Source organism: Bubalus bubalis, chromosome 21 (genome assembly GCF_019923935.1).
Source record: "Bubalus bubalis isolate 160015118507 breed Murrah chromosome 21, NDDB_SH_1, whole genome shotgun sequence".
NCBI classification, from domain to species: Eukaryota; Metazoa; Chordata; class Mammalia; order Artiodactyla; family Bovidae; genus Bubalus; species Bubalus bubalis.
Genome location: NC_059177.1, coordinates 48,037,812 through 48,058,472, shown reverse-complemented (window position 1 = coordinate 48,058,472; position 20,661 = coordinate 48,037,812). Strand labels below are relative to the sequence as shown.

Below are 20,661 nucleotides of genomic sequence, written 5' to 3'. Positions count from 1 at the left end.
ATAAGAGAATAAAACAAAATAAAATTAAAATTAAATCCTTAAAAAAGGGGGGGGGACCTTCTTCAACCTGAAAAAGAATATCTAAAAACTGATAGTTAACATCATAATTAATAAAGACTGCTGCATCTAAGATCAGAAACAAGATAAGGATGTTTACTCTCACCACTTCTATTTAACATTGTACTGGAGGTTCTAGCCAGGGCAATCTGATTCAGCAATTTCCACTCCTAGGGAGATACCCAAGAAAAACGAAAACGTATGTCCACGAAAAAACTTGTACACAAATGTTCATAACATTATTCACAATAGCCAATAAGTGGAAACAATCTAACTGTCCGTAGCCTGGTGAACAGAAAAACAAACGTGGCACAGCCACGTTCGGCCATATAAAAGAAGGAGTTTTCCGTGTGCTACAACATGGGTGAATCTTGAAAACATATGCTAAATGAAAGAAATCAAGCACAAAAGACCACATAGCTTTTTACAATTCTACTCAAATGAAATGTCCAGAATAGGCAAATCTACAGAGAGAGAAATATGAGTGGTTGTTTAGAGGTGAAGGGCCTAGAGGACAATGGGGAATGACTACCAGTGGGTACAGGGGCTCTTCCGGGAGTAATTAAATGTTCTAACATTGACTGCAGTGGTAAATGGGAAAAATGTATGGTATGTTAATTATAATCCAAAAGGCCAGTAGAAAAATCCCATAGCATAAGCAGCTGACACAGCTACAGTTTGGGTACTCACCTCTCTTTCCAATTCATCCTCCTCTTCCAAAATATCATACACCCGCTCTAAAAGCTGAATCCCCAGGCCCCGAATTACATCAGTTCTTAAGACTTCAATTATTCTTCTGATTTTTTCAGAACCTGGCATGATAGCTAAAAAGCAACAACAACAACAGGGAAAAATGAACTTTCACCACTTCAGCAAGAACACAATGATTTTTTTAAAAAATCTTGTCATGTTAAGATTCTTTTCACTTTGACAAGAGTTTGGTTTAATGACTTCATGTATTTTTAAAGACTGAACTTATGCTTCATATCTCATTACCATCTCCTAAAACTAAAAACTGCAACTGTCTAATTTGAAGAAAATGAAAAATTCCAAATGTGTATTTATTTACATTTATTGTTAAAAATAAAATTTCATGCAACTTTTCAGGAACACAACTATTACATAAAATAAGATATATTTTAATGGAAATATCCAAAGGAAATAATTAAAAAAAAACAAAAAATTTGCAAACATTAGATCCTTAGTTTGATACATTTCTCCAGTAAACATACGCTCTCCAGTTTGGTATAAAACAATAAACTGACCACCTGAAGGTAGCTCTTTAAAATGGAGTTCCTCTGCCTCTTCTGCAACTTTCCCATGAAGTATTAGCGTGTCCCGATACTTCCAATGAAGTTTAAATTCTGACACTGGATCTGGTACTGGGAGATCTTCATAGCTCTCTTTAGAGTCCAACTTCAGAGTCTGAGTCATCAATTGTACCAAGTCAGTCATTTCATTTGTATGACCTTTGCTGGGAATAAAAGAAAAAAAAAAAACAAAACTGCTTCATGACAATTTTTCACTGGAAATTAAGAAGTTCGGCTTCCCAGTGAACAAGTAAGTTCTTACAGACAGACCCCTCCACAAATAAGTATAAACTCTGAACAAAATACAAAAGTTAACTATGAGGGCAATGGAGAATGTATAAAATTTACAAACAGATTCTGGAGGGGAGTTAATACTTCTAGCCTAAGGACAGGCCATAGGGAGCTCAAGTACCAAAAAAACCCCACAGTCTTTCTTACCTGCAGAACCATGTACCAGAGTTCAAGACCACCACTGCCCCTAGAAAGTAAGTAAGGAGTCTTGGAAAGGAGAGAGCCAGAAAGAGAAGGCCCCTGTTTCTGTGTATAAATTCTGCCCAACTATTTCTAAGTAATTTAACTATATACAAGCACAAAGTTCAAGAATATTTAAAGGAAGATAAAAATATCAGCACCTAATGGGATAAAATTAACAATGTCTGGAACCGAGTCAAAAATACCAGATATACAAAGCAGGAAAACAGCACACAATTGTGGAGAAAACAAAATTAATAGAAACAGATCCAAAAGTGACACAAGTGACAATTAGTAAACAAAGGACATTAAAGAGGTTATTAAAAATTTATTCCATATGACCAACAGAGAGGAAGCATTAGCATGTTAAGGAAAGGCAATGAAGATATAAATAAGACCCAAACTGAACTACAAATGATAAGTACAATGTGTTCAATACATCGGATGGGATTAACAAATTAGATACCGCAGAAGAAAAGACTAGTAAACTTAGAAAGCAATAGAATCTATAAAAAATGGAACAGATGGGAATCCCTGGCAGTCCGGTGGTTAGGACACTGTGCTTTCACTGCCAAGGGTGCAGGTTCAATCCCTGGTCAGGGAACTTAGATCCCACAAGCCAAGCGGCATGACCGGAAAAAAAAAAAAAAGAGGTGGGGGGTGCGGGGGATAGAGGAAAAAAAAGTCTAAAAAAAAATGAGCATCATCAGTGAGCCGTGGGATAACTTTCAGTTCAGTTCAGTTCAGTCACTCAGTCGTGTCTGCCTCTTTGCGACCCCATGGACTGCAGCACGCCAGGCCTCCCAGTCCATCACCCACTCTAATATACATGTAGGATCCTCAGGAGGGCAAGAGGGGGTCCAAAAAAATATTTGAAGAAATAATGGCCAAACCGATGAAAATAATGGCCAAATTGATAAAAACTAAACCCACAGATCTAAAAAGACATAAGAATTCTGAATGAAAATCAGATGTGTTCACTGAAAGAGAATTTTAGTCCTAGCATATACCAAAACCATTTACAACATTATTAATGATAGTACTATAGGTCTGAATGCTGTTATAAAGGTACATTTAAAATGAATTCACAAACAAATGGGATTTGAGCAAACTTATAAGCTTTTGCACAGCAAAGGAAACCATAAAAAAAGAACAGATAACCTACAGATTAGGGGGAATATTTGCAAACAATGTGACCAACAAGGGATTAATTTCCAAAATACATAAATGGCTCATACAATTAAATAACAACAACAACAACAACAAAACCCAATAGAAAAATGGGTAGAAGACTGAAATAGACATTTCTTGAAAGAAGGGATACAGATGGTCAACAGGCATATGAAAAGATGTTCATCATCGCCAATTATTACAGAAATGAAAACAAAACTATGATACTACCTAACACCAGTCAGAATGGCCATCATTAAAAAGTCTACATATAATAAATGTTGGAAAGGGTGTAGAGAAAAGGGAACTCTCTTACACTGTTGGTAAGAAGGTAAACTGGTGCACCCACTGTGGAAAACAGTATGGAGGTTCCTCAAAAAATTAAAAATAGAGTTGCCATATGATCCAACAATCCCATTCCTAGGCATATACCTAGAGAAAACTATAATTCAAAAAGATACATGTACCCTTATGTTCAAAGCAGCACTGTTTACAATAGCCAATGCATGGAGACAATCTAGAAGTCCGCTGAGAGATGAACAGACAAAGAAGATGCGAGATAGTTACTGAGCCATTAAAAAGAATGAAATAATGCCATTTGAAGCAATATAAATGGCTTATCATACTAAGTGAAGTAAGTCAAAAGAGAAAGACAAATACCATATGACATCACTTACTTGTGAAACCTAAAATAGGACACAAATGAACATACCTGTGAAACGGAAACAGACTCCAAGACAGAGAGAACAGACCTGTGGTTGCCACAGGGGCAGGGGGTGTGGGAGGGAAGGACTAGGAATTTGAGCTTAGCAGATGTAAACTATTACATATAGGATGGATAAACAAGCATGGACATATAGGATGGATTACTACTGTGTAGCACAGGAACTATAGTCTATTCCTGTGGTGAACCACAGTGGAAAAGAATGTGAACAAGAATATACATACGTATCACTGAGTGACTTTGCTGTACATCAGAAATTAACACAATATTGTAAATTAACTATACATCAATAAAAAATTTTTAAGTTAAAAATAAAATGAATTCAAATAGAACCAATTTATGAAGGGAGACAAACTGATAAGAACTTACCCTTCCCTGGAATCCCCATCTGATTTATCAGTTGAACTTGTAGAGGAACTTAACTCATCCTCTGAGAGACAATGGGTGAGCTTCCTTTCCTATTAATTTTGTTTGGAAAAACAAAATTTCACATGACAACACAACCAGAATGTAATACATGAAACAGTCTTAGGCGCAACGTCTAACCACAAAGCGCACCTAGGTTCAGTAACAGTAGAACTACTGGACGGAAGACTCGGAGTGACTTCACCAAATCATGTCCTAGTTCACCCATGACGCTCAGAAGCGAGCCCTAAAGAACACCAAGGTGAAGTTTTGTAAGTTCCTGGAAACTCTCAGCTATGAAGACGAGAGGGGACAAACAATTCTGGTGTTTCAACTTCTAAGCAGAGGGCTGGTACCATAAGGAACGTTAGTAATCTAAACAAGACAGAATGCCACTTAAATTAAAAGTAACCTCAGTTTGCTCACATATGAGACTCTTTGTTAAATGCTTAAAAGGATTACCAGATATGCTATGCTAAGTCACTTCAGTTCGTGTCCGACTCTGTGTGACCCCAGAGACAGCAGCCCACCAGGCTCCCCCGTCCCTGAGATTCTCCAGGCAAGAACACTGGAGTGGGTTGCCATTTCCTTCTCCAATGCATGAAAGTGAAAAGTGAAAGTGAAGTCGCTCAGTCATGTCCAACTCTTCGCGACCCCATGGACTGCAGCCTACCAGATATAATTATACACAAATGTTTACAACTTTGGAAAACAGAGAGGACTATCTTAATTAATGAAACAACAAAATCATAGACTATCGTTAAAGGGAAAAAAATCATTAAAGGACAGGAAGTTTCCTTTTTAAAAAAAATAATTATATGCTCCTAGAAATAATGTCAAAAACTGGAATACAGAAAATTGAATAATTATTCTCAGGGTATGAATTATCACACAGAAAAGTGAATGTGGGTTGAACACCTTGCAATTACACATTCTGCCACCAGATGGTGCTCCTATATCATCCCTGGGCCAAAAACTAAGGTACTTCAACACAAACGGGAAACAAAGGAAGAATCAGCTTGCAAGACTAAAACCTGGCCATGTCGTTTGGTATATTAACAGAGCAGTATAAGCAAAGTGTTGCCAAGTGGAAGCCATTTGGAAGTATTATTTAAAAGACTACCTAAGAAAGATATTAACTAGGCTGCCAGGTGTTTACAAGAGTGCCTGAAAAATTCAAACCCTTAATGAAGCAAAATAAATTATTTTAATTATTCTTGATCGGTTCTTTTCCTTATTAGAGGAAGTGTGAAAGATGTAACTTAAGTAGCACTGTTCCAGAAACAGAGCTGGCACATATGAGGTTTACCACATTAGGCTTGCCAGACATGGCCATGTCCACCTTTTCCCTTGGGGCTATGTAATGTACCTGAGCAACACTGCAGTCGGAAGATGACCTTCGAGCAGGGCTGAGGTGGTCTTCCTGTGGTTTCGCTGGTCCGGCTGGACCCAGAGAAGCTCTCCTCACTGCAGGGCCTGAAAAAGTGACCACCCCCAGCAGTTCTTTGTGGTGGACTGGCCTCAACAGAAGGGTGCTTTGTACTGGGGTACAGAAGATACCCCAGCAAGGGCCAGCCTAAAGGAACTCAGACAGCATGTTCATCATCATTCTGGTGCTGGGGACACCTCAGCTCAAATCTCAGCTCCAGGTCTGTAAGTGTCATGACCTTGGACAAGTTACTTAACCCCTCTGACCCTCAGTCTCCTCAGCTGAAAAATATGAAATGAGATAATGCCCTCAAAATGCTTACCATAATGTTTGAGCCACTGTCAGCATTCAATAAATGGAAACTGCTAGAATATGTTGTCTTTAGATAACAGCAATAGGAATGATCGCAGCCCTCAGCCCAGGGCAGCACCATTCTCCTGGCTTCCTCTGTCTGTTTCTGAGAAGAGAGCACTTCCTTGACCAACAGACTCTAAACATGGAAACAAATTAAACTCTCACTTGATTGCTTTCCTGTCTGAAATTTCCCAGGCGTTACTGCCATTCAAAGCTTTCTTGCTCTTTTTAGTATCCTTCTTCCTTTTAATAACACAAGTTCCAGATCCAATACTATGCTCATTTTTTAAAAGGCTTGACTAGGAAATTTCAAAAATTCTTCTGAATTGGTTTCCCAAATGGATCACTGATACTGGAAATGCCTAACACCTCACCATCAGTCCAGTGCTGTGTCTGTGAGCCACACCAATAGCCTCCATTAGATGAAGGAAACAGAATAACCTTACCTGAGGGGAAGATCTCTTCCTGTGACTGCTTCAGTCGCCTCCTCTCTCTTGCTGATAATGGTCGGTCCTTTTAAAGAAAGTTAGAGTTACTTCCATTCCTACTCACTACTCTTTTTTCTTTTTGGGGGCCACGCCACACAGCATGCAGGATCTAAGTTCCCTGAACAGGAATCAAACCTGCACGCCCTGCATTGGACCTAGTCTTAACCACTGGACCACCAGGGAAGTCTTCCCTATTCACTCTTCTTATAACACCTACAGTATATGACACATCATCCAGCACTACAGGAACGAGCACAGCACAAACCTTTAAGGAGTGTCCCTTTTTTTCATTTTTAAAAATTCATTCATATATGTATGTATCTTTGGCTGTGATGGGCCTTCATTGCTGTGCGGGCTTTCCTCCGGCTGCAGAGAGCGGGGGCTACTCTCTACTTGTGTTACGCGGGCTTCTCACTGTGGTGGCTTCTCTTGTTGCAGAGCACAGGTTCTAGGGCCCACAGGCTTCAGCTGTTGTGGCACAGAGGCGCACGGGCTTCAGTTGCGGCACACAGGCTTAGCTGCCCTGTGGCATGTGGAATCTTCCCAGACCAGGGATCGAATCCATGTCCCCCACATTGGCAGGCTAATTCTTAACCACTGGACTACTTCCGTGAAGGGAGGTCTGGACTGTCCATTTGAAGCTAGTTCACATCAGGGTTACAACTACTTGCTAGGATGATCAGAGCCCTCATTTCTAGGCAAAACTCATTTGTCTAAGGGGAAATGGGAATTCTCCTTTCCTACACTCAGAATCCACTTGGTCTCCTTAATTAACTAGACGTGACCAGATTTGGAATGGTAGAATCTGTCCAGTTCAATCAAAGTTTCTGTTGAGAATCACAAATTTGCACTTTCCAGTGTTTGGCAAAAGGCAGACCTAAGATGTTTTCATATAAAATCTCACAATATAAGCAGGGTTTATTTTACCAGAAAGCTTTATAATAAGGTTTTTTAAAAAAATCCAACATATACTCTCACAAACCTTTGATGATGCTGTCTCACTGCCCCTCGAACTGTTCACAGATCCAGTGACCACTCTACTTTGGTTTTCAGCATCTTTTTGTGTTGATGTACATTCCATTTTTCCAACAGTGGGAAGAGAAGGCAAAAGGCAAGGCGGAGTCTCTTGGAACTTAAATAATTAACAAAGAGGGGGAGATTATAAATTTCATATACTATCCACCTGCAAAGGTCGCCCATGGGTACATTTATGTATTTGTCAGTGATTCCCTCTCAGAACTTTAAAACATTGAATTTTGGCGGGAAAGAAACTCAGCCAAAAGTGAATGACCACTTAAGAAACCATACAGAGAGGGTACCTGTGAAAGTTACTTCCAGAAATGAGAGGGTGACACGATCTCATGCAGAAGTTAAGGGAGAAACTATTCATTAACATGACATATGAGGAATCAGAGATTCATCTTTGTCGGCCTGTTCCTTTAACTCTCAAAATGAACAGTCCATCCTTGTTGGAGAAGGTAAAATTCTTACTTTGCTTCCAACTCACTGACATTTAATAATTAATACTTAGCATTTCTACCTTTCTCCGTATGTTCCTCAGATTTTGTTATGTACCTTTTTGGCACATCATTCTAAATAGAAATGGAGCTTCCTAAAATCTGTTTCACAAGCAGCAGCACAGTGACTTATTCCAATGAGGTCTCTGCTGACCTGTCTCTTTTCCCCACTGTGCTCAGCGTGTTCTCTTTTCTTCTGCCGCCGCTGTCGAGACTGGGAAGGTTCAGACCCAGAGCTGTGTGGCTGTAAAGCTGGGTGGATTCTGTCCTGTTTTCCTGTAACACATTCACCACCAACTTGATCCTTAAAAACAGAAAAATGAAATAAACAAACAAACAAAAAACCAAAGTAGAATAGTAAAACAGTCTTTTGAACTCCTAACTGGCCAAACCCTCCATATCTATTTTTAAAATTAAAAATGAAAGCAGGAACTGTCTTTCTCAAAATGAATGCTTATTTTCAGTGTTGACAGGCAAAGACAAAATGTTGGCATCAGTTATCTATGTATTATGGGTTTTCTTCTCTTTTCCCAAATAAAAATAATTTTTTCAGTTACTCTGTTATAACCTGAAACTTCCGACGTTCAATAAAAAATCTTTTTAAAACTTTTAATAGGTTTTCTATTCAGAAAACTAACAAATGTTTGTTTGTTTGTTTTTCCCCAAATGTTTTTAATATACACATACTTCCCAAGTAAACATTAGTTCTGTGGATGTCCTCTGTAAACACCATGAAAACACCACAAGTTTGGATTTAGATGGAGTCACATCTCCCTGAACCTTTGTTTCCTTATGGGTACAATGGGTACAAATGGGTACAATGCTTCACACTGATCATGTGAATAATGGAGGATTAGAGAAGACTGGGCACGATAATACTTAAGACCATATCTAGCACATATTAGATGCTCATGAATCAGGAGCAACTTCTAGCAGTACTAAAGATAAAATAAATTAACTTTTAACTTAAAAAGATCACCAAGGACTTGGTATTTTATTTGGATAGCTGGTTTGAGAAACCAAACATTAAAACAAAATAGCTTCTTAATTTTTAATTTTTAACTATCAGAATATCTAAGTTTTCAAGAAGATGGACACTGGTAATCAAATGTCATTTAATCAACACATTTTTATCAAAAAGCCCACTATGTGGTACATTTTAGAAAGAAAAAGGAAAAATGTGATATGCTAGCTAAACAAGGATGTTACGTGTTAGTCGCTCAGTTGGGTCTGACTCTTAGTGACCCTATGGACTATGGACCACCAGGCTCCTCTGTCCATGGAATTCTGTAGGCAAGAATACTAGAATGGGTAGTCATTCACTTCTCCAGGTGATCTTCCCAACCTAGAGATCGAATCACGGTCTCCGGCATTGCAGGCAGATTCTTTACTGTCTGAGCCAACAGGGCCCAGATAATAAAAATGAGTGATTTAATTCTTAAAAGTGAAATAAATGTTTCTCTGGTGGTATTAAGTATAGAATATTTAAAGCTTACACATACAAGAGTAACTGTTCAAATGAATTAAGGAGTTTTTCCATGAAATCCAATTGGTCTTGAAAAAAAAGTCTTCCATTGTTATCAACAACAATACAATAATAACAACAACAACAAAGAAATGCCAGACATGAAATTCTATCAAACAAAACAAAAAACCTTGCCCTCTAAAGCCTAATGTAAGAAACACATTTATCAGGAACAAAACAAGAATATCAATTCTTATCACTTCTATTCAACAATGTACTAGAGGTTCTAGCCAGGGCAATTAGACAAGAAAAAACAAAGTAAGAAATACAGATTAAAAAGAAAAAAGGATCTCAATTTGTAGATGATGTGATATTGTATTCAGAAAATTCTAAGAAATACATTATTAAAAGGTTATTAAACCAATAAATGAGTTAAGCTAGGCTATAGGATAAAAATTTAATATACAAAAATTAATAATATTTCTATACCAAGCAATATACACTATGAAAATGAAATTATGAAAACAATTCCATTTACAATAGAATCAGAATTTAACAAAAAATAGTACAAGACTGGGACTTTCCTGGTGGCCCAATGGTTGAGAGCCTGCCTTCCAGTTCAGGGGACACAAATTCAATCGCTAATTGGGGAACTAAGATCCCACATTCTGGCTTTCTCTCTACCCAGTTACCCATTCATTTGGGAGACTAAAGACGAATGATGTAGAAATAGGAACAAAACACACTAATGGAGAATTCCAAGTACCCTATAACAGGGCAAAGAAGGGATCTAAGAATTCCTCAGGTCCTATCCTTTGGTTCTGTTACATTTAAACTCTTACGTGGAAATAACAGATTTTCCTAAAAGCACAAGAACACAACCCACATCTTTGTAACTGCACTGTTCAATCCTCTCTCTGAAACCAACACCTTGTGCATGTCACTCACCTGGTCTTTTGGTAAATTTTGGTCTTTGTTTAGGGGCTGCAGAGGCTTCACTGGGTCATTCCTTTCTCCAGTGACCCAGTGAGAGGACGATGTGGGAATTCGGTTTCCAGGTAGAGCACTGGATTTACTGTTCTCCTGCAACGTCTCCTTCACTTGAGAAATATTACATTTACCTTCCAGTTCATTAGAGGCATCTAGGTGCCTTGGTGGGTTCTCTTGAACTAAGCCGTCATTCATTGAGTTCCTCCTCTCTGTAGGTAAGATGTCAATATTCACCCTACTGATTGTGGCTAGTGAGTCCACAGTATTGCTTATGTCTGGTTTGTAGGTGTGGTCTTTCAGACTTATGGGTATCTTCAAGGGGCCAATGACTACAGGTTTCTCCTGGAACAAACATTTGTCTTCACCCTGAGTGAAAACATGCTTCTAAGTTATTATATATAGCATATAAAAAATTTAACTCAAAATGGTGCTGCAAGTTCCTCAGGAAGTTAAACATGGAATAATCGTAAGGCCCAACAATCCCACTCCAAGGTATATGCCCCAAGAACTAAAAGTACAGACTCAAACAGGTATTTCTACACCAATGTTTATAGCAGCAGTATTCCCAATGGCAAAAGATGAAACAATCCAAATGGCCATTAGCAGGTGAATGATTAAATAAATATGGTGTATACATATAACGGACTATTATAAAGCCATAGAAAGGAATGAAGTTCTGATAACATGCTACAATATGAATAATCTTTGAAAACTTGCTAAGTGGAATAAACTAGGAGCTAGACATAGAGGAAAAAATGTGTATGATTCCATTTATATGAGGCACCTAAAATAGGCAAATTCAGAGACAGAAAGTAGGTTTCTGTCTGCCAGGGTTACCGGAGTTTGGGAGTAGGAGCTACAGGGAGCAACATTTCTGTTTGGAATGATGAAAGGTTTCGGAAGATATGGTGAACGGCAGCACAACATTGTGAATGTAATTAAGACTACTGAGTTGTATGCTTTAAAATGGTACAAAATGAAATTAATTGGTTAAAAATGGTATAAATGCCAACTTTTACATTACATATGCAGAAGACGTGGGTTCGATCCCTGGGTTAGGAAAATCCCCTGGAGAAGGAAATAGCAACCCACTTGAGTATTCTTGCCTGGGAAATCCCATGGACAGAGGAGCCTGGTGGGCTACAATCCATGGGGTCACAAAGAGTTGGATACAACTTAGCAATTAAACAAATATTTTATGATAATACAAAATTATGAATGGATCAATATGTAAATATATGAGCTAAAACTATAAAAATCCTATAAGAAAATACAGGCATATATCTTCATGACCTTGGATTTGGCAAGGGATTCTTAGATATGAGTATAGGCAACAAAAGAAAAAAAAATATATTAGACTTCATCAAAATTGAAAATTATGCATAAGAGGATATTATCTATCAAGATATTGAAAGGACAACCTACAGAACAGAAGGAGATATTTCTAAATCATATATCTACTGAGGGTCTAGTATCCATACTATAGAAAGAACTCCTAGGACTCAACCATTAAAAAAAAAAAATCCAATTAAAAAATGGGCAAAGGACTTAATAGATATTTCTCCAAAGAAGGCTTTCAAATGGCCAAAAAGTTCTATATCATTAGTCAAGGGCAAATCAAAATTACAATAACATACCACTTCACATCCACTAGGATGGCTAGAATTGGAAAAATAGAAAATAACAAGAGTTGGTGAAGTTGAAGAGAAATTGGATTTCTCAGGAATTGCTGGTAAAAATGTGAAATGAAACACTAATGAAAAACAGTATGGTCAGCCCTCAAAAAGTTAAACATCGGATTACTGTATGACCCAGCAATTCCCTTCCTAGATATTATACCCAAAAGAATTAAAAAGAGATACTCAAACAAATATTGTACACAAATGTTCCCAGCAATAGCCAAAAGATGAAAACAACCCAATATCTACCAGTGAATGAATGGATAAACAAACTGTGGTATACAAATACAATGGAGTATTACTCAGACATAAAAATAAATGAAGTATTGATACATGCTACCTGGATGAACCTCAAAAACATGTTAAGTGAAAGAAGTCAGACACAAAAGTTTACATATTGTATGATTCCATTTATATCAAATATTCAGAACAGGCAAACCCGTACAAACAGAAAACACACAGGTGTTTTATAGGGACTGGACGGAGGAGGGAATGAGCAGTGACAACTTAATGAGTATGGGGTTTCCTTCTGGGGTGGAGAAACTGTTTTGGAATGATGTGACAGAGGTTATGGCTACACAGTACTGTGAATATAATGAATGGAATTAACTGTTCACTGTAAAATGGTTAATTTTATTTTATATAAATTTCACCTCAATTCAAAAAACCTTCTTGAAGTTATTACACCACTGACTTCACAAACATTTTATTAATAATAGGCATTTGATTACTTCCCCAGTATTCCTTCTTTATACTATAAAATTAACAGAAATCTAATGAAACAATCATTTCACATAGAATAACTAGCTTAGGTAACCTATCATTTTAATACTTTCTAGAACACATATCCTTTAAAAAGAGACATACCATTACACATGTCTTGGAGCTCTCAAAAGAGTGAGGTTGAGGGGGAGCTACTTCATCACTTAATTCAGCCTTTCCAGGAACCACTGCAGCCACAGGCTTGGATTTAGAGTCGCCATTTTTAACATTATTTCTGGAGGTTTTTCTTTATGAGGAAGAAAGAAGAAAAAGTTATTATTAATACAATGAAGTTTAAAGGTTTCTATATATGTGAGGAAATGTGCATACATGTTACAACTCCTCTGTAGAACTTCTCCTTTTTTTTTTTTCCTTCTTTTCTTTTTTGGCCACACCACACAGCTTGCAAGATCTTAGTTCCCCGACAAGAGATAGAACCTGGGCCTCCTGCAGTGGATGTCTGGAATCCTAACCACTGGACTGCCAGGGAATTCCCATATAACTGCTCCTTTTATGGAGACGAGTCTTCTAAAAACCAGGGAGCATTCAACAAAACACTTGACCTCAACCAGTAATCTCCAAAAACAATGACGGTCATGAAAAACAAAGAAACTAAGAAACTATCAGAGATCCAAGTTGACTAAAGAGAAATGAGGAGTAAAATGGTATGTTGGACTGGATCCTGAAGCAAAAAGAAGGACATTAGTAGAAAAACTGGTGAAAGCCAAATAAAGTCTGTAGTTTAGTTAATTCAGATACTGATGCTTTCTTAGTTCTGACAAATGTATCATGGTAATATAAGATGTTGACAAGGAGAACTGAGTGAGGGTTATATAGAAGCTCTCTGCTTTATCTCTGTAACTTTTCTGTAAATATAACATTGTTCTAAAATTTTACATCTATGAAAAATTGCCTCACAGTTAGAAATACCAGGATTATTTTCATCTTCGAGTTTCACATTTGTAATAACACACAACTGCTTTGCCAAGTTTAAAAGTAAAATGATTAGTATACTCAGCCTTGACTTGCAGAATACACATGATTACAGGAATAATATCCCCAACTGTTTTACAATGGAGCTAAACCTTTGGAGAATTCAAGGAGAGCATGAAGACCAAAGGTACAGAAGGCCAAAGGTCTGCTGGCCAAAGGTCTGCTGGTGGTAAATTATAGGCAATGTAAACAAAAATATGATCCTCCTTTATTCCCTGGGGCCTCTCTAACATTGCCTCCGAATTAACAAGTCAAAAGGCAGAGACTGTGAAGGTCTTGTCCAGCTCTAAGTCTTAGATCCTGGAACAGCTATTTAGCGAAGGTAGGACCTGCAAGTCAAAGAAGTCTATATGAGTGAAGAAGGAACCTTATAAAAGCCCTATGAAATTTGAGTACTATTTTTTAAATGAGACTATTATCTTATACAACACATAATGTAATAGGCTTCTTAGATGATCTGTCATTTTAATATGATTTGTGAAATATACATCCTTTTAAAGGACTCATATTCAATATACTTTGGAACTCTCAGAGGAATGTGAAAGTGATTCCTCCAATGGTTTTCCAGATTTCTGAGTTTACCAATTAAGCAAATCTCAACACTTGTTCTAATCATGCAATTCTACTTCATGTTTTTAAAAAACTCACCATAAATTCTCACACATGAAAATTAAAAAACCATCCTCTTTTATTCCATCTATTTAGCCCAGCTATTTTCAAGGGAAATATCTTACGCCTTCGTGGCCTCCAGAAACAAGGATATTTGGCGCTTTATGTAAGGCTGCCTCAAGATGCTCCTCACAGAAGGTCTTTCTTCAGGTCTCTTGCTCAGCATTGTTCTTATCAGCTCTGCCAGCTCTGGGCTGTAATCTTTTGGCATCGGTGGCAGCTACAAAGAGAAATCAAACCACAGGGATGACTAACAGTCTTAAGAAAAGTAAAAGACAGTAGAGATTTCCCAATGTACATTTTTTTAAATCATTATCCACAGGAGCAGAAAATAACCAGCATATTTGTTTACAGGAAGCTGACCTGGCATCTTGGTTATAACAGCAAGTTGTACGATTATAAAATTTATCTTTCAAACCAGCAATTCCATTTGAGAACTGTCTCCTTTATAAACAAGAGCATGAGTTCCTAAAGATTTAGATGCCAGGATATCCACTTCAGTGCTGTTCTTATAGTAGTGAATGACTGGAAACAACATAAATGGCCATCCATAAGGTACTTGAGGAATAGAGTATGGGGGGGGCTGTGTGTGTGACATAAATGGCCATCCATAGGGTACTTGGGGAATAGAGTATGGTGTGTGTGTGTGTGTCATGCAAGCATGGGCGTGCACTCAGCCATGTCCAACTCTTTGAGACCCCACAGACTATAGCCCACCAGGCTCCTCTGTCCATGGGACTTCCCAGACAAGAATACTGCAGTGAGTTGCCATTTCCTACTCCAGGGAATCTTCTGGATCCAGACTTGACAAGGATGGAAGAGGCTCTCGGGGCCTGACAACATGCATATGGTTAAGGCATTGCCACCTACTTCCTGGCATCTAACCACTGTTTTTCCATTTCATGCCAGTCAGAATGGCTGCGATCCAAAAGTCTACAAGCAATCAATGCTGGAGAGGGTGTGGAGAAAAGGGAACCCTCTTACATTGTTGGCGGGAATGCAAACTAGTACAGCCATTATGGAGAACAGTGTGGAGATTCCTTAAAAAACTGGAAATAGAACTGCCATATGACCCAGCAATCCCACTGCTGGGCATACACACCGAGGAAACCAGAATTAAAAGAGACACGTGTACCCCAATGTTCATCGCAGCACCGTTTATAATAGGCAGGGCATGGAAGCAACCTAGATGTCCATCAGCAGACGAATGGGTAAGAAAGCTGTGGTACATACACACAATGGAGTATTAATCAGCCATTAAAAAGAATACATTTGAATCAGTTCTAATGAGGTGGATGAAACTGGAGCCTATTATACAGAGTGAAGTAAGCCATAAAGAAAAACACCAATACAGTATACTAACGCATATATATGGAATTTAGAAAGATGGTAAGGATAATCCTGTATGCGAGACAGCAAAAGAGACACAGATGTATAGAACAGTCTTTTTGACTCTGTGGGAGAGGGCGAGGGTGGGATAATTTGGGAGAACGGAATTGAAATATGTATAATACCATACGTGAAATGAATCACCAGTCCAGGTTCGATGCATGAGACACGGTGCTTGGGGCTGGTGCACTGGGATGACCCAGAGGGATGGTACAGGGAGGGAGGTGGGACAGGGGTTCAGGATGGGGAACACGTGTACACCCGTGGCGGATTCATATTGATGTATGGCAAAACCAATACAATATTGTAAAGTAATTAGCCTCCAATTAAAATAAATAAATTTATATTAAAAAAAAAAAAATAAACCTGCGTCTCTTGCATCTCCTGCATTGGCAGGTGGATTCTTTACCACTAGTGCCACCTGGGAAGTCCCATACCCTCCTAATAAAATACCAGGTAGCCTTTAAAAAAATAAAAGACTTACAGATACCAACCTGGAAAGATGTCCCTCATATGTTAAGTCAGAAAAGCGGGTTGTGTACAACAGTGTGTGTAGCCTGACTTCACTTCAGTTACTTTTTTAAACATACACACCCAGAGCAAAGTCTGTATAAAGACAGGGAAAGCCAGGAAGGCTATGCAACAAACAGTCACCAATGGTTATCTCCAAGGAATGGAAATGGATGACAACGGAAAGAAATTTCACCCCTTTCCTTTTTGGTTCTTTAGTGGAATTATCAAGTAGTGGATGTAAAAAGCAAATTTTACTTTTTATGTGTTTTTAATTTTTTTTTTTCAAATTAAAACATTAAATAGAAAAAAAAAAAAAGAAAAAAAAAAAAACATTAAATAGGTCTTGGTGTAATATTAAAATCAGTAAGTGATTCATAGCCTCAAAACTTAAAGGTGTGTGGATGCCTGACACTGCAGACAGCAACAAGTCTCATGAAATTCATATATAAAATTTGTCCCTCTAGCATCTATCTAGTGATTATAATGATTATCAAAGGAACAAGTTCAGACAGAGGAGACTCATTGTAAACGGGGTTCATTTAACCATAAGGTACTTAGGAGACACTACCAATAGCCTCAGGGCATCTAACACCCTGAGGCTCTAAGGTTGCGGTTTTCAAGAAGCCAATTCTTCAGACCCACCCAGCCACTTTAAATTAATATCAAGGAAAGATCAGTTCCTTCTCCTATAGTTCAACCTTCCCCACACATGGGACCCACCATTCTTAACTATCCACCCAACTATCCCTTTTACCAGTAGCTACTTTCAAAGTTAGATTAAATTAACCTTGCTCCGTATATTAAAAACAATTAGTTCCAAAATATTCTTTACCTTTCCTTCAATAATCCGATAAACTAAAGAATTCATGTCTTTTGCATTGAAAGCATGCTTCAGGGTGGCCATTTCATAAACACAGCATCCCAGAGCCCAAACATCAGACTAGAAAAAAAAATTAGTAAATGGTGAAATATCAGAATGCCTTATTTACATTTTCCTCTTTTAAAAAAAAAAAGACATTTTCCTTAAATTAATTCACAAAGAATTCTTCTGACTTAATATTCTGATGGATTCTAAAATTATGAATACTGCCCTAGAGATAAGGTGAGCTGGCAGAAACAGCCCAATCCTACCTTGTAGTTGTAGGGTTTGTTCGAAAACAGTTCAGGGCTCATATAGTACGGTGTGCCAATGAGGGTGCTGGCCATGTCACAGTGGTTCTCAAGCACGCGGGCAATTCCAAGGTCACCCACTTTGATGATATTTGTTCTTGTCAGGAAGACATTTTGGGTTTTTAGATCTCGGTGGAGGATGTGTTTTTCATGTAAATACTGAAGAAAAAGAACACTGTATTCAATATAAATACACTTGTCAACTTATTTTTGACTGCTTATATACCATCAACAACTGTGTAAGTTAAAAAGCCTTAGTTACCTACACATCAAAACACTATTGCTATATAGTCTGTAAACAAAAGGTCTAATTTACAACTTTCCAAAGTAAGAAATTAAGTTCTATGCATTAATTTGCCCAACTTCCTTCACAATTGTTCCCTGGTGCCTTGACAGTCATACCACCTAGCATTATACGGACCCAGTTAAAAATCATGCTTTCAAACTGCCATTGAAGGTAGACAACTTAGACAAAGTTAGATGAACATTCCTCTCAGGCTCATGAAATCTTCAGGTTAATAATGTCTTCAACTATAATAACATCACTTTTATTTAGAGTGAAAAAACTTATATTTAAACACAGCAAACTCTGGACAAGTCAGACTAGTCCCAGAGTGACATTTCATTAACAGTCTCACTTTTGAAAATACGTATATTAAAACACAAACATATTTCACATTTATGCTAACTCTGCCACAGCAGACGTAAAGCCCAAAGCCCCAGAGTTTAGGCACATTAATTAGCTCAACCACCATTCAGTACGATGCAGCTGACCAACAGATAACAAACACGGTCATTCTTTGGTTTTTCTCAATTAAGGGCCCTTAAAATGGATTTTGCTATAATATTTAAATGAATAAAGAACTATCTTCCCCAGCCATCAGATAAAATCCATGTCTGCTTCAATATAGTATTTGCTTATTTAGAAATATTCCAATGCTAAAGCAAGAGGGACTAGGTCGTCATAAATGGAGTTTTTAAATGTTTTTTCTTTTTTTTCATGAATAAATCTGGGGAATCATTTCCCTAAAATCCCCCCAGCCATCCTTCTGTCACCTTGGAGCAAGTGAAATGCTCTGAGTCCGGACAGTACCTGCAGAGCCATGGCGATCTGAACAAACCACTCCACCACCTGACTCTCAGGCAGAAGCCTCCCTTTCTGCTCCTTGAGCTTTCGGTACAGATCACCTCCTTCACAGAAGCCCATGACGATGTACAGCAAACCATCCCCACCCTCCCACGACTCCTTGTAGGTGACAATGTTGGGATGCTTCAGCTGAGACAAGAGCTGAGCTTCCTGTTCAGCAGCTCGCCGCTCTCGGCTGGAGGCATTTTGGAGGTTCAGCTTTTTGATGACATACTGCAAAGAAAACACATGTTTTTACAATATGGAAACAAACATACAGTATTATAGATTCAAACATATTTAAGGTGTCTCCTAAGTGTCCTCAAAAACAACCTTGTGGAGACTGCTACATAACCTATTTATTATTCACAAAGCACTAAATTGGGGAAAACATTTGTTATCATTAACGATACTTTTTACAGGTTAGACTTAGAGCAGGGTATGGGGTCACAAAAAAATTTACACTTTACATCTGCATTTTACAATTTCATTAGTGGTTAAAAATGAGTCCACATTAATATACCACTGAATCAATCATAAAATCTGTAGAAGAGATTCTTTAACCTCTTAGTTCCTCCTACAAAGGTGCGTAGAATATGGCTTGAATATACATCTGCAGACAGAATGGGTTCATGGATCGCATTAGATTCTCAAAGGGATCCATGGTCAAATAAGGCTAAAAGTCACTTATCCTCAATGTCCAAAACCATTCTTACTTAAAAATAAAAAAGTCAATGTCCTTCAGCACCTAATACATTGCCCTTGATCAACTGATATACCAAACAATTCATTATTAAACAAACACCATAAATGTGTTTTGCAAAATGTAAACTACTGCTCAACCATGACATGCTATTATTACTGCCAGTATCGCATCCTCAGCTCAAAAAGTCCCCACTCCTCATTGCCCAATGAATAAATCTCTTCTGCCTGCACTGGTGTTCCAGGCAGAGTGACCAGCACCTGAAACAAGGCAAAATAGGCAAGAAGACCTTATACTTATGGGGACACCTCCTCCCAGTTTGTCTGGGGCAGTCACATTGTCCTGGTGTAATTATTAATAGTGCTTCCTTTCAGTTTTCAAATTGTCCCAGTTTGTCCCAATACATTACATGCTCATCTTTTTTATAAACCACATTAAAGAACTGGTTCATGATCCTGAGGGTACTGGGATAAAGTGCAACATTAGAGGCATGTTTCAGAATGATCATTGAGACTATAATGAAAGTGATGAATTGGAGAAGGGCAAGTATGACAGGGAGGACAAGCCGGAGGCTATGGCCACAGTTTAACTGGATGTCCTGGATGGGAAAGGTACCCGTGGAGATGAAAAGAGGCCAGCTGGCTTAGTGGACAGACAAATAAGGGGGTGGAAATGAGGGAAGGGAAAGGGGAATCCCAGAATGACTCCCAGGTATCCAGCTTGGGCAATGGGATGATTGGTGGTGCTACTCCCTGAAATGGGGACCGGGAGAGCAGGTTTGGAGGAAAGGTAAGAAGCTGAGTTTTAAATAAAAAAAAAAAAAAAAGAAGCTGAGTTTTAAGAGTTCAGTGGTCTCCAGGTCAGATGGAGTATGGGGCCCTTCACTGAAAGAGAAATCATTTCAGTTCATTCACTCAGTCGTGTCCGACTCTTTGCAACCCCACGGACTGCAGCATGCTAGGCTTCCCTGTCCATCACCAACTCCTGGAGCTTACTCAAACTCATGTCCATCAAGTTGGTGATGTGATCCAACCACCGAATCCTCTGTTGTCCCCTCCTCCTGCCTTCAATCTTTCCCAGCATCAGGGTATTTTCAAATGAGTCAGTTCTTTGCATCAGGTGGCCAAAATATTGGAGTTTCAGCTTTAGCATCAGTCTTTCCAATGAATATTCAGGATTTCCTTTAGGATGGACTGGCTGGATCTCCGAGGAGTCTAAGGGACTCTCAAGAGTCTTCTCCAATACCAAAGTTCAAAAGCATCAATTATTCAGTGCTT

General features: G+C 38.3%; 1 protein-coding gene and 1 pseudogene across 5 annotated transcripts in view; one reads left to right on the top strand and one right to left on the bottom strand.

The window, feature by feature from the left end:
- Positions 1-20,661, bottom strand: part of NEK4 (NIMA related kinase 4) — a 44,644-nt gene that overhangs the window by 7,067 nt on the left and 16,916 nt on the right. For 4 of the 5 annotated variants that reach the window (XM_044934114.2, XM_044934116.2, XM_044934113.2 and 1 more), the window contains exons 2-14: positions 18,649-18,915; positions 17,517-17,714; positions 17,218-17,325; positions 14,549-14,703; positions 12,927-13,068; positions 10,339-10,746; positions 8,080-8,229; positions 7,391-7,540; positions 6,367-6,433; positions 5,507-5,613; positions 4,102-4,190; positions 1,323-1,531; positions 748-881 (exon numbers count right to left, since the gene is read on the bottom strand). In XM_044934114.2, the coding sequence (XP_044790049.1) occupies positions 748-881; positions 1,323-1,531; positions 4,102-4,190; positions 5,507-5,613; positions 6,367-6,433; positions 7,391-7,540; positions 8,080-8,229; positions 10,339-10,746; positions 12,927-13,068; positions 14,549-14,703; positions 17,218-17,325; positions 17,517-17,714; positions 18,649-18,915 (2,184 nt within the window). The remainder of the gene's footprint in view (positions 1-747; positions 882-1,322; positions 1,532-4,101; positions 4,191-5,506; positions 5,614-6,366; positions 6,434-7,390; positions 7,541-8,079; positions 8,230-10,338; positions 10,747-12,926; positions 13,069-14,548; positions 14,704-17,217; positions 17,326-17,516; positions 17,715-18,648; positions 18,916-20,661) is intronic. The other variant, XM_006050243.4, reaches the window with a different exon arrangement.
- Positions 15,287-15,379, top strand: LOC112581322 (annotated as a pseudogene).